The 14,183-nt window shown below is 42.2% G+C and overlaps 2 protein-coding genes across 2 annotated transcripts in view; one reads left to right on the top strand and one right to left on the bottom strand.

Annotated features, from left to right (window-relative positions):
* BTF3L4 (basic transcription factor 3 like 4) overlaps nucleotides 1-6,740 on the bottom strand; it is a 13,045-nt gene extending 6,305 nt beyond the window's left edge. The window contains exons 1-4 of the mRNA XM_019531420.1: nucleotides 6,716-6,740; nucleotides 5,504-5,567; nucleotides 3,846-3,959; nucleotides 2,056-2,257 (exon numbers count right to left, since the gene is read on the bottom strand). Of these exons, the coding sequence (XP_019386965.1) occupies nucleotides 2,056-2,257; nucleotides 3,846-3,959; nucleotides 5,504-5,557 (370 nt within the window). The 5' untranslated portion in view covers nucleotides 5,558-5,567; nucleotides 6,716-6,740. The remainder of the gene's footprint in view (nucleotides 1-2,055; nucleotides 2,258-3,845; nucleotides 3,960-5,503; nucleotides 5,568-6,715) is intronic.
* Nucleotides 6,741-7,577: 837 nt separating this feature from the next.
* The window catches only part of TXNDC12 (thioredoxin domain containing 12), a 19,608-nt gene continuing 13,002 nt past the window's right edge, over nucleotides 7,578-14,183 (top strand). The window contains exons 1-2 of the mRNA XM_019531419.1: nucleotides 7,578-7,789; nucleotides 12,066-12,126. Coding sequence (XP_019386964.1) covers nucleotides 7,696-7,789; nucleotides 12,066-12,126 — 155 coding nt within the window. The 5' untranslated portion in view covers nucleotides 7,578-7,695. The remainder of the gene's footprint in view (nucleotides 7,790-12,065; nucleotides 12,127-14,183) is intronic.

Genomic DNA, 14,183 nt, shown 5'->3' with positions numbered 1-14,183 from the left:
ATGAAACTATGAACTTCTTCTTAAAAAGCCCTGGCTTGTATCTCCAGGCAAAATTGAAATTGCAACTACATTTTATGCATTTTTAAGTACTGAAAACAAAATTTCATATAAGAGTCTTATAAACTTGTCTCTAATAATCTCTGTAGCTTCTTAAAAAAAAAAAAACGTATCAATTGTTTAGCTCATCTTTTATGAAAAAATATCTTTGCTAACACACAGGAAAAACTCATTCAAAAACTTGTGCTTTGCAAGGTTCAAGATCAGATTTTTACATTTAGTGATCTTTATCTGCTTTGAGGAAGGGGTTTTTCCTAATAAATGATGCTCAACAGGCCTGTTGGAAGATCATTTTAAGGGTGCCATGGGGTGCTGCACAATATTAGCACATGGTTACATACACCTACACGATTTATATGACAAACCCAGAAATTTCAAATAGGAATCTGTAGTGTCAGAAACAGAAAGACCACAACAGGTCAGGATGAGTTATCTGCAAAAAGAATCACTATCATTTTTCCATAATTTAAAAAATTATTTAAATGTTGTTGTCTTTAAATTGGGGGGAGCACTGAATTCAGAGAGGTTATGGGGGGGGGGGGCCTGTAGTCTAAAATGATTAAGAATCACTGTTATAGATGATACATGGAGGTCCCTTCCAGCCCAACTTTTAATAGTTATTCCCTAAATTTAATTTGCTCTTTATAGTTGCAACTAACTTTTTATTTTGGTCTACAGAATTTCTATTGCAACATTTAAAAAAAATTTCATTAAGTGAAGTGTCAGTTTATTATATAAAAAAGCTGGTCTCATTCTAGGTATTTAGATTTAATTCCATATTCCTGAAATAGAACACAACCCACATCAAGCTACGACACTCTACACTCAATATTGCAAAGTACTGTTTAAATCAATGATTCTCAACCTTTTTAGATTTAGGGCACCACTCTGTATCTCTTCTGCATTGACCATTGTTCCAGTTGAGAACCACTGTTGCACTGCCTCAGATTATCTCAATGGTTCTCAACTGGGATACACCACTGCTGCCATAATGTCCTACGTACCTCCTGTAGAGAAGGATGGCACAGTCTGCAGCAGTGCTCTTGTCTATAGTGGAGTTATCTGAGAAACCTAAAGTAAGCAGGAGCACCCACCCATGCTGCAGCCCTTCCCAGTCTGACTTCATGTACTTTTCACAGACAGTTAAACCTGACCCTAAAGGACCTGGCCACCAATCTGGCTCCACAGGAGGTACACAGGTTAGTTCTACCTGGCTGCAACACCCACAACACAGCACCTCTGAAAGGGTCCTGGCAGCACCCTAGTTGAGATCCACTAGTTTATATTTTTGGCAATATTGTCTTTAATGTGCCCAACTTTATCTAAAGATAAAAATCAGTTTTAATCACATTTTGTGGCCACTAGACAACAGAAGCTCGAAACAGAATTATACCACTGTCCCAAAGTTACAATACTAAGTGAACAGCAAGGTAGAGTCCAAGAGTGCTATATTTTGCAATTTGGGAATTGAACAAAAAGCAAATGATTTTGGAATTTTAAGAAGTCTAACAAAAATCTATAAACACAACAAGAACTGCAATGTTGACTGAACAAATTTAAGTGGCCCACAAGTAGGTTAGTAAATTGTTAAGTCTACTGAACTGATACTTAGTTTTGGACTCTACACTATTTACAAAATTAAGTATAATTATCAGAAAACTACATTGTGCAAGGACATAGTATAATATAAGAAGAACAGTTTATCCTGTAAATAGTTTGAGTGAAGTATTAGGTTTAAGTTACTTAAAGTATTAAGCCAAGTGTAAAAAAACCCCCCAAAAATTCAAAAAGCTCTACATGACTGTCAGTCTTTACGTCTTCTGAAAATGAGACTTGGGTTCCCAAGTCACATAGGCATTTATGAAAAGTTTACCTCAACACTTTTCCAAGAGCATTAAGTTTAATTTAAAAAAAAAAAAAAAAAAAAAAACAAACCAAAAAAACCAAACCAAAACAAAACAAAACCTTTAATAAAACTTTGCAAAAAAGAACCCCTACCTGGTCTTGGGAACTGTTCCGCTAACTTCCTGAGACTTGTTAAGCTGTCAGCACCAAGCTGGCTTAAGATGCCTGGAAGCATTTCTGTGATCGGTTTAGCTTCTGCATGACCAGTAATTGCAAAAGTGTTCGCAGAAAGGGAAGCCTGGACCTTGGGGTTGTTGAAATGAATAACTGTTCCATCATCTTTTATCATATTCACCTGTTTAAATATAGAATATTTAGTACATTTCATATATTTTCCTCAAAACACTTTAATTTGTCTTTTCAATACAACAAAAGCCACAAGTCAGCATTGCTTTTTTGTTTTTATGATAGTAGTATTTGATCAAATATGCAAATAAGCAATGGTTTGCCAAGTATTTTTACGTTTTCGCATAGACGCAACTGTATTTTTAATTAAAAATTAACCTGCTAAAGAGAACAACTATATATAAATCGTCATGGTCCAGGGCTTAAGCTAACTACCACTAGTCAAAAATAATAATAATAATAATAATAATAATAATAATAATAAATCCCTTTAGTCTACATGATACAGGTTTGCAAGCCTTGGCTGCAGTACTGCAATTTGATGGACGCAGGTGAACCAGTATATCTGCAAAGTCTACTGAAGCTATGAGGGTGCAGGGACCTGCACAAGCACAGCACACTGCAGGGCAGAGCCTCGGGGCAAAGCGTTCTCAGTTCTCAAAGCCTTTTATCAAACATGCTACTGAAGTCAACTTGGTTTTACGCATGTGCAGCAATTAACTAGACCACATGGCAGGAGCCAGCACTGTCCAGATACGAACCATTCCGGGTAACTGAAGAAAGTGTATCTGTCAAGTTTTGTCTATACCTTAAGACTGAGTCTCTAGAGGAGGAGGAGGAACTAGGACTGTGTTTTCCTTTGTGTCCTGTACTACACAGAGCAAGCATGCTGATCATGATTAAATAGAAGGATTAGGGTAAATTCAGATTCCTCCACACACTTACACATTCAACTTAACCATTACATTTCTTCAGTTAAATGTAATGCAGTAACATTTAGTTTAGGCAGAACAGAAACCCCTCTGCCCCCTAACACATTATCTCAGAGCTCTCCAAGTGTACACAACAGATCAGGTCAATTTTGTAAGGAAAGTCAAAACAGAAGTGTCCCAGAGCCATTTCTAAAGTGAAAGATTTGTATTTAAAACGAAAGATCACTCAATAGAACTGCAACAATTCCATCACTGTCTTGCTGGGATTTTAACTTGAGTAAGGACACTGCCTACTTAGTGTCTTTGCAAGTGCTAAAAAAGGTATCAGCCTTGTTCAAATGTTACAGTTCTTTGAGTTTCCACATAAGTGGACAGCAGCCAACCCTGCAGTACAGAAAGATTTGTACTGGGTTAACCTCATAGATTACAATGTCTTCCTTTATATTTTGAAGAGTATCGCACACCCTGTTAGTTCTAACAAGTCATTTTAATGGAACATCCACAAAAAGTTTCACTAATCAAGTTCAGACAAATCATTATTAAAAAGTCCCAAGAGATTTTCTTTTGCAGCCGTTTCTCAAGTATATGCAAGTTAGGCAACCTGTTGGCTTCTACCACCAACAATTTAAAGAAACAAGGACGGAAAGGCTCCTTCAGGAGAAACTCTCCTATGTCAGCAGAATTTACCAATACCAAGCTCAGAGATCAAACATGGCCCAATATTTCTTAGCATCTCACTATGAGTGTGCAGGGACCTTGCCAAAGTTTTAAAGTTTTTCTAGCGAACAGTTTAAGCCAGTCAAATAATCTGTTAAATCACTGTACCTCTTCGATGCCAGCAATATTATTTACGGCCAATTTTTTGAGTGAACTCTGAAGTTTTTTGTCATCAGCTGTTGCTGTTCTGTGCACCACCTTCTTCTTTCTGCGGGCCGTACCCTAAAAAAAAAAAATTAGACAATGCAAGAAACATTAGTCAGGTACTCTGAAGGTCTGACAGTTGTAGTCACATGCACCTATCATTTCAACTAACTCAATTCCACAAAAGAAACTGCTGAGTATTACACCCATGTTATCAGGACATCCCAGAAATCTTGGACTGACAACCCTGCCGAGTTTTGTGAGATTTAGAGCAAACAACAAGAAATTGAGCAAGTCTCACCCAACACACATTGCACTAGAAATTTAGAATCACATCGCTCAGCTATGCTCCATCTGCCTACAGTACTTAGAAGCTCCAATGTCAGGAAGCTCATCCAGTTTATACATTTCCCCACCCCATATAGAAGGCTGCTTCTTTACCTTCAAGAATTTTTTAAAAAGCATAATAAATTAACTGGAGATACTGATCCATTTGATTTTTCCTTTTGCTACATTTGCTGTATTTACTACTTGGTGTTTTATACTAAGAGGAAATGAAAGAAAGCGAAAAAGAAGTTTGCTTATATTTTTTACTACGAGGAAATGAAAGAAAGTGGAAAAAAAAGTTCATTATTTCCATTGAAAAAGCACACATTCAAACTTGAACAACTCAAGAAAAAACCTTCAAGTCAGTTAAATTGTAAGGCACCATTAGAAGGAGCAAAACATCCTTCCTATTTTGTAATGCTTATATGCTGCAAATTCCCACACAGTGAAGTGCTTCTGTGTTCAGGATTTAAAGTGCTACATTTAGGGCTTTTCTATTTTACAGAGCCTCAGCCATTGTAGCTGTGCCAGCATTGCTACACCATCATCTGAATGAAGCAGGCCAAACCAACAAAAGCCCTTTTCTGTTGGTATAGCTATGTTCACCCCAGGGGTTTACCAGAACAGTCAAATAAGCTAGTGGGTGTGATATAGCTATGCCGGTAAAATTTTGTAGGGGAGACCAGACCCAGGAAAAGAGTAAGTCTTCAGACCCATGCATCTATGCATTGGAGCAATCCAGTCAGTTGGGTCCACTCTGAAAAAGTTACTTTCCAGCAGCCAAAGTGCTACAATTAGAATTGTAACAACATTATTTTAGGTCCCCAAAATATACAGCAAGGACTTACCTATGCACAGAAATTAATTCAGATTCAGGCACTGCCTAAATTAAATGGCAATAGATGAGTGCCTGTGCATGGGGTTATTCAAGAAGAGATTCGCAGACCATAAGGCCAAGAAAGATCATCTAGTCAGACTGATCATCCAGTCTGGTGGCTCCCAAATGGGGATCTATAATACCACAATAAGCGATCTGTATCAGGTCCTCCTTTTTATTAAGGCACATAGTGGGTCTTAATGGGGAGCAGCCCATTAGTTCAAAAACTGTGAGAATCACTGACCCAGTCTGACCTCTTCTGTAACACAAGCTGCAGCACCTGCCTGAATTAATTCACACTTGATTTAGGACACCAGGGTTAGAAATAACTGTCACGAATATCTCTGTGTATAGGCAAGACCCCAGAATGAGATATGTTAAGTGGCTTTCTATGAACCTAACATTGTTTTCATCTTACCTTTCCTCCTATTCGGACCTGAGCTTGAAGCTTGGCTAACTTTTCTTGATTCATGGTGGTGTATCTGAGGAATAAGGAGACCAGCTCTATTATCACAATGTTAAGATTAAAAAGTTGACACACAAACAATCCCCTGCTCATGAAGCGATAACTTATTTCAAAGGCATCCAGAACCATCCTGAATGAATACAGCCAAGTTGTTTGTTTTTTTAAATAAATTATGTTTCACAAGCAACAAAAACACCTGATAAGAACTTGAGGCAACATTTTGAGCCACGCCATTGAACTGATACAGCCCACAGAAAAAGGTGTCACCTACAACAAGCCTACAACTCTGCTGCAAACTGACAGAAACCAGGAAATTCAACATTTCATCCCAAATCGAGTCTTCACTCGCCCTCATACCAATCTGCTGCTTCTCCCCTCACCCACCCAAGCTAACTGACAGCACAGACCCCCAGACTGGCTTCTCAGTCCACTTTATAAAACAGCACGCGTTTCCAAACAGATCGCCCTAAAGCGACTGCGCTCAATTACAGAAAAAGGGAGATGAGGCAATTGCGGAAGACGCCTGGTCGCCCACCAGCCCTGGAGCAAGGAGAGCCCAATGTCGGACTTAACCGTGACCAAAAACCCCACTCCAACAGGGTGGGAAAAGCCTCCCGCACTTTCCCATGCGCTCAGTCATTTTGGGAGTCCTTTCACTGGTCTGTGCCAGCAACGTGTCGGGGTTTCAACGCCTGGCAACTTTCACACGGGACAAAAGAGAGGAGCGTGCTCCCTGCAATGGAGAAGTTGGGGGAAGGGGGAGGGCTCCCTCCAGTGTAGCTGTGCCCCACGGCGGGGGGGGTGGTGGTGGCGGGGTCACCCCCCCCACAGGGGCAGGAGGGAAGGGTGGGGGGCAGCAGGATGAGGCCCCTTCTCTCACCCCAGGCCCAGGGGGGAGGGGACGCACCAAACCCCAGCCCCAAGAGGCTCTCGGCTGCGCCCCGAACGCAGGGCCCGGACACACACATCCCCCTCCCCAAAGCCCGCGGAGCAGGGTCCGGCCTGCTCAGGGACGAAGAGGCCACGGAAGGGGGCGCGGCCGGGCCGCAGCAGGCGGGGGAGAGAAGGGGCAGAGCAAGGTCGCACTCGCACTGTCGCCCGGCACGACGCGGCCCTGCGGAAGGGGAGGGGGGGGGAGACGCAGCGGCGACGGCGCGGTCTCACCGTCCACTCAGCTCCGCTGCGCTCCACTCCGCACCAGCACGCGGCAAGAACAAGATGGCGACCACAGAGAGGCGAACGGTCCAGAGAAAGGAGGCCTCGCACCACGTGACGCAAGACCCCGCCCTCTCCGCTTCCATTGGACGCGGCCGCCATGTATTTACATAACACCGAACGCCAAAGTGAGCCCGCCGCCCTGCCCACAGCGGGTTGGTGGGCGCGGGGGACTACAAGCCCCAGCATGCTCCGCGCTGGGCAAGTCCCCTGTCCCCTGTCCCCTGTCCCCTGTCCCCTGCTGCGGGTGCATTCAGCTTGGACGACCGGGAGGCTTGCAGCGCGCAGGATAAAGTGAAGAAGAAAAGTGATTTGCATACTTTCAATAAAAAGATGCATGCTCTATTTATGTATTATAGACCTGTATGATAGGTGCATCTGTATGTGCAATGCAAGACACATTTTTTTTTGCAAAAAATCTTGGTGGTCTCATAAAAGAGATCATCTCTACTACGAGTCCTGATTACTTGCTTGCAGTCTTTTTCCCCCGTGTGCAATAGTTTCTTTTTTTCCTGCAAATACAAGCATTTTGAGCTTCCAACCGGGGGCAATCCGAAATGTGTCTGGGAGCCAGGCGAGTCCTGCAGCACGAACCCTTTCGCGGGTGAGGGCTTCCAGCACGAAGGGAGGTGAAATCCCGTTGCTTGTCTCCCCCCTGGAGATCATCCGTAAAAACCAGGCCCGTACGGAGCTTTGCTAAAAAAAACAAATCCTCTTTTTGCCAAGTCCTTCTTTCAGCTTTCAGGACATCGGCTTCTTTCAGCATCTAACCTGCGGCAGGAGCACCACCCACATCCGCCAAACATCACTTCCTGGGTTTAAAAAAACCCATAACCTAAAGTGATCCGATCGGATCTGATCTGATCTGGACTTGCTTGGAGATCTGCCGCCGGGAAGTCGTTGTGCCGCTGGGGATCCGAGCTGTCACCATGAAGGTTCAGGCAGCGGCTCTCTCCACTTGCTTCCTCTGTTCAGTTTTCCTCGTGCTTGTCTCAGCCTCTGCCGGAGAAGGGCTTGGAAAGGGTTAGACATCTCTTCTTTGCCTTTTGGTTTGGTTTTTTTTGCTTGCATTTTCACATTAACGCTTGCAATAACGAACCCGACATCTGGAGGGGCCCTGCAGTCGCAGGATTTAATATTTGCAAGACTATAGGCATCTTTGACTGTATTTTTTGGGGGAATTAACTGGTTCATTATCCACAGGGAGGGGAAGAGACCAGGGTAGAAATGAGGCCGAGATGCACGAGATGATGGTGATGAACAATTGCACTGCGGTGCTGCAAGAGCGGAAAATGCCTTCATGTCGTGGCAATGAAGGAGAAGGAGCTGTACAGTTATTGTTGGGGGAGGGGGTTCCAGTTTGCAGGTCAAAACTCTTGATTTCTTTGGGAGAGCAGGCCTCCGCGGTTTCGCTCTGGGAAGGAAAGAGACTTTCGTTTTAATTGAGAGTTAGTGGCAGGCTTTTAAAACCTCTCACTCTGACGATCCAAGATTTTGTAATGGGTCCTTCAGTTAAATCTCATGTAAAGATACCGTACATTTCTTGTCAAGTTATCCTGTTCTCACATCCTACAGCTGTCCAAGGAAACCATAGTGAGGCCATGGCTACTAAATATTTTAACAAGTAGATGATTTCTGTTCTGTAACTTTTAACTTTTCCCTGTCCAAGTTTCAGTATTTCTAGTATTTCTACCGCCACTGAGTCAGCTTGATACTGTTTTGATTTTTTTTCTAGGTTCTCAATTCATTGTCTTACTCTTGCCAGTTATCTCCTAAATAAACTCTGATGTTTGTCCGTTCTGTATCCAATTTTAGATTTATCTTTCCCCAGTTCTCTTGAGTCCTCCTTTAGTTTTCCCATATTTCTTCTGTAGTTTGAATGTGGAGTAGGTGTAACCAGTGTATTAGTGTTTAAAACTGTTTTAGAGACAAGAAAGCAGTGGGGCTGGACCCAATGATCTTGCAAGGTCCCTTCCAGCCCTAATATCTATGAAAGTTATGACTTCAGCATCAATACTTTTCCTTTCTTATCATTTAATTTATATACCAGGGGCTCCCATTTCTTTCAAATAAGACTATTTTACAACCTGTTTAGTTTTTTTTCATAGAAATAGAATTTAATTTGGAGTGGAAAATATTGTCTCATCTTTTTTTATATATTAAAGCCAATAAATTTAATCAAGGCACTGGCAGTGGGGGAAGGTGAAGATTGTCCCAATCTTAATGGTGATGAACATTAGTTTAGTCTTGCTTGTTAGAAAGCAGTGTGGTCTAATATGTATTAATAAATCTTTGATGAGATTGCTTGTGAAGATATATTACAGGTTGTCATATTTCAAGATAAACACAAAAAGACTTTGTGAACTGTAACAATCATGAATCTAAAACAGGAACTTTTCATCAACCCAGATCAGTAGACGGTCTTCTAGTTTTTAGCAGGCAGTCCTTTGAAAGAGCTGTAGATGGGAACTAGTTATGTATCCTGAAGGGAAAGAGGATGCAGAATGCCATCATCAATTGTTATCTCCATGAAAGAGCAGCTGATGATGTGGACTGTTCTGCTGATAAACTGGTTACCCTTATTTCTCTTCCGCTTCAGTTGTACAAGCGTTGGCTTCCTTTTTAAACAATCTGTTGCTGGCAGCTATACGGGATCTACGTACAGGGTATACCATATACTTAGGCTCTAATATCCTGAATGAAAAGTGGATGTGGGACAGGCCAGGTTAAACTGAAATATGATGAGCAAGGAAGCTGTTTCTTGTATGAGGAGGATAATGTCCTGCCCGAAAGAGGGAATCAAGGGTCATAAGAACACAGTAGAGCGTGAAATCCTTTTCTATGCCAGCAATTAAAACCTGCCAAATTCAGAATCCATTTTTAAAAAGTGCCACAGGCTTTCACTGACCTTGATCCCAGTTCTTTCCACTTTTCTTATAAAGACTACCTTTGCTTTCCCCTTTGGCTAATGCCTTTGGTTCTTTTTTGTTGAGCAATCGCCACAGCCCCAGTCTTGTCTCCACTTGCATCAAAGGGATTCTTACCACCTACTCAAATCTGATTCAGCAAAATGCTGGAGCACGTTAACATCAAAGGGACTTTGTTACCTATATTGGGTCCTGACTCTGAAATGTTTAATAAGAAACCCGAGTCTCATTAAATGAGAGTTAAGTGTGTACTTGAAACATATATTTAAATGCACACTTAAGTGCTTTTGCTGATTACAATGAATACATATGAGGAAGCTATATTTGACTCTATACACAGAAATAATTCTTATACATAAAAGCACTGAAGGTAGGTTTACTAACTGTTAAAGCCTGGCAGATGGTCTGTTCTAGTGATGTCTCCACTTGTAATGCATGTGTCTAAATCAAGTTAAAATGAGAATTAGGTGGGGGAGGAGGGGAAAAAAAGCCTTAATCCTTCTCTGAAATTTTTCCATGGGGCTGCATTTCCTATCAGCTGGTGAAAACCCCCAAACTATGTAATAGTTGGCTTGTTCCTTTGTTTTTCTTTCTTGTTACTCCATGACGATTATCAATATAGTGCTTAGTATTATAATTTTACAGTGATTTATGCTCTTGTTAATTATTGTGCTATGTATCTTCAATTAATAAATCTTTTATATATCTTTTATTCAGAATAATTCCTAAGAGCTCTTATCATTAACAATAGACCAAGGGTGATCACGATATGGTTCATCAATCAGATCCAGTCCCTGGAGCTGTGTTATCCGGCCTGTGAGGCTTCCCACAGGTCTGGAAAGTTGACATCATGGCAAGTGGTAGCAATATTAACTGCTGCAGCTCTCAGAGCAATGGTAATTAACACTGCTGTCGCTTGTCTTATTGTCACAATTCTGAACCCATGAGGTCCCCCATAGGCTGAATACAGAGTGGAATCATCTGGCTTATGGGTTGGGAAATCCAGCAGTAGGAGCTGCAGCAGCAGCTGCCAGGGTTATGGAAGCCGCAACTTTTAATGCTGCTGTCACCAAAATCCAGCCCCGTGAACAGATGACAGATCCAGTCCACAGACCAACTCCACACTACTCAAGTGGTCTACAACTGCTATAGGAGAACAATATGCATAGATCCCTTTTTAATCTATTACTGAAGTATAGTCAGCTGGTGAGTGACACAGTCCCGCTAACAACTCACAGCAGCGCTACATACTTCAGTGAAGGGAGTGAAGAAGAATACTATATCCAGTTGTAACTGTAGGAGGAATTCAGATAAGTAGGCTGCAGTTTGGGGTGCTCTACTTAATATTGCCAGGACATCTGGATTGATAGATCTATTCTTAACTGCGATGGGATCTTTGGTGGCCATGAGAGTCTCATGGTTTTCAATCTCTGCTGTAAGTCCTATACAAAGACAGATGGCTGCTTATTATTAAGTCTTTTAACCATAAAAGCTTGGTTATTAAGGCTGAAGAAAATTAACCAAAACCAAAAAACTGTCAGAAAGGTCTGTCCTCACCTGTTTTTCCACATAAAGAAGAACCATTGCATCTCTCTGTGAGCAGTTAAATGTAGTTTTGTCTGAAACTGGATCAAGTCAGCTGGGTAATGACAAAGCTCCATTGACTTTACTGGTGTCAGGATTTCACCCCAGGCCAGTAGTCCTCAAGCTTTTTGGGGGTCTTATACCACCATTTTGAGCATGTTACATTGCTGTGAACCCCTATGATTGCATGGTACGGATAATAAGAAGTAATGCTTCAAGTCATTACAACTTCTCCAGCGACCTAAGAGATATTATAGAATTGGTCTTAATTTTTTTTTCTTCCTTTTCCTTTGTTCAGTTATATTATTACTTTATTTGGGTTAATTTTAGTTTGTTAAGTGCAGTTATATTTTAATGAATGTAAAGGTGTCTAGAAACCCAGATAAGTACTTCTTATGTAATGTATACTTATAAATAGAAAAATACTACTAATAGTTCACATAATCGCCAGGTCCATTGTTTAGATGGTAAATCATGATGGCATTCTGCGTCCTCTTGCTTGCTTTCAGCACTGGATAACACAACCAGGATGACATGCCTGATGAAGATAGATCAGTGATGGGCCCAACTAAATGTTTTCAGGGTTGAACTTTTATTCTTTAATAACAGACTAATGGACATAAATACCAGACTCTCTTCCCCCCATCCCTCTGCAGTCATCTTTAGACATTGCATATGGTGAATCAGGATCACAAACTTTACACAGATAGAATATTGAGGTTAACTTGTAAGACTTAAGCAACTGCCATTTTAAATCCTGCAACTTTCATAATCTTTCTGGCTTCCAGGGTTTGGAGATCACATCCACTGGAGGACCCTAGAAGATGGAAAGAAAGAAGCAGCTGCCAGGTATGTTATGCAGTTGAAGTTCATAGGAATATCTGTATGTAAAAAGAAAAAAAAGATTCTACATTAATTTTTACATGTAGTCACAGAGGCTGCTTTTGTAGAAAAGTATAAGGTGGTTCAAAAGAACCTATATATCCTGATGACAGGTCAGAGACAAAACATAAGCTTTGTTTTTTTAATGGCTCAGGCCCAGAGCTTACAATGAGATCTTTCAGATAGTTTCTTGAACACATGTGGAACCTCATTCATTGTGATGGGGCTTTACTTAGGTTTACCCATGTAGATCCAATTGCTAGTCTGGCTTTTACTGCATTTTTTAGAGGAAAATTATAGTTTTAACTTTTTTTTTTGTAATATAGAAAGAGATATGGGCCCCAGTTCTGCAAACAGTAACTCACACACTTTTACTTGTACACTTAAGTAATTTCTGTGGACTCAACAGACCTATTTGCATGCATAAAATTAGATGTATGCAGGATTGATGCCATCAAGTTAAATGAGGGAATTATTTTATTACCATCTGTGAAACCAATCTGGAAATGCAAAAAATGTTTTCTAATTTTTCAGATATAAAAAGCAGCCCCTTGAGTTGTTAAATTAGGCAAGATTTCAGGTACCCTTTGAAAGCCTTCCGGAATAATCCTGCCTATATTATTAGTTCAATCGTTACATTTGTTTTCAAAGGGCATAGCTTGAATTTGAATTCTGCAATCAAACTGACCTATCTCACAACTCCTAGTCACAATAACAATAATGTTTATGTAGATGCTAAATTAACAGAGTCATGGGGTTAGAGAAATCTAAGAGGCATATGTTGTGGCTTTTGTGCAATATACTCGACCAAAACCAAGGTAACTGCAGTATAGAGAGTATGAATCTGTTTCCATGATGACTGAGATCACATTCTCTGCTGCTGAACTTCTACCTACCTATAGCCGTCATACCCGTAACAGACTTGTAGCATCAATTTAATAATTATAAACTTTTTGTATAGAGTGTACATATAAAACGTGGTCCGCTTGGCAGGTGACAGTCCACGACACAAGGCAGAATAGAGATGCACCTTAAGTTACAAACTGCAAGGTGCATGATAGCCCTGTCAGCCTTCTGGAGACCAACCACAGGCACCGACTTCGGTTTTTGCCCATGGGTGCTTGCAGACATGAAAAAAACAAACCAAAAAAAAAAGCAAAAAAAAACCCGGTGCTTCACTTTAAACTTGGTACAGTCCCGTGCCAAGCCCTTTGCATGCCCAGCAGAGGCGGGGTGTTACTTCAACTCGGCTCTGCAGAATCTATAGAGATTGGGTGCTTTAGTTGGGCTTTTTTGGGCCCTTAATAGCTGATTGAATCATTTCTAGCTAAAAAAGCCTCGCTGAAGTCCAGGAGCTTTACAGAAGCTGCAGAGCTGCTTCTTCCAGTAAAGTGCTGTTTTGGGGAGGGGGGTCTGTTTTTGGGGGGGTAACATCTTTAAGCAGCCCGTAGCTGTGGCTTGCGGGTGCTGAGCACCTGCTCATTTTTCAGTAGGTGCTTGAGCACCCACAGAGACGGCGCCTATCCGACCTCCTAATGACTTTGTTTTTCCTGGCTCCCAGGAGCAGGGTTAGGCTGACAGGGACCCTTCCAGGATGCTGGGCTGAGTGGGCTTCCCCAACCAAACCCCTCCCAGCGCAGGCGCATATGGCTCCTTGGTGGGAGTGTCCAGGAGTCCCACATGGGCTGGAAAGCAAGCCGTAGTAGTGGCGCATGCGCGCTAGCCTGCAGTAGGACATGCGGCGCACGGGGGGGGCACCATGCCGGCTTGCCATTGGCTGGGGCCGCGCTGTGACGTCACCGCCGGAGCCCGGCTTCGCTTTGTCCTCCTGGGACTGCAGAAGAGGTCGCGGCGTGATCTGCCCCGGAAGCAGTCGCGGGCGCTTCCGGGTCGGTAATGGAGGCGTACTAGGAGCATGCCGCTGGTGGTGTTGTGCGGCCTGCCGGGCAGCGGCAAGAGCCGACGGGCCGAGGAGCTGCGGGCGGCGCTGGGCGCCGAGGGGTGGCCGGTGCACGTGGTGGCCG

The sequence above is a fragment of the Crocodylus porosus genome, unplaced genomic scaffold (assembly GCF_001723895.1).
Source record: "Crocodylus porosus isolate Cpor-Errol unplaced genomic scaffold, CroPor_comp1, whole genome shotgun sequence".
NCBI lineage: Eukaryota > Metazoa > Chordata > Crocodylia > Crocodylidae > Crocodylus > Crocodylus porosus.
The sequence above is the reverse complement of the archived record's forward strand: the minus strand, read 5'-3'. Positions and strand labels throughout refer to the sequence as shown.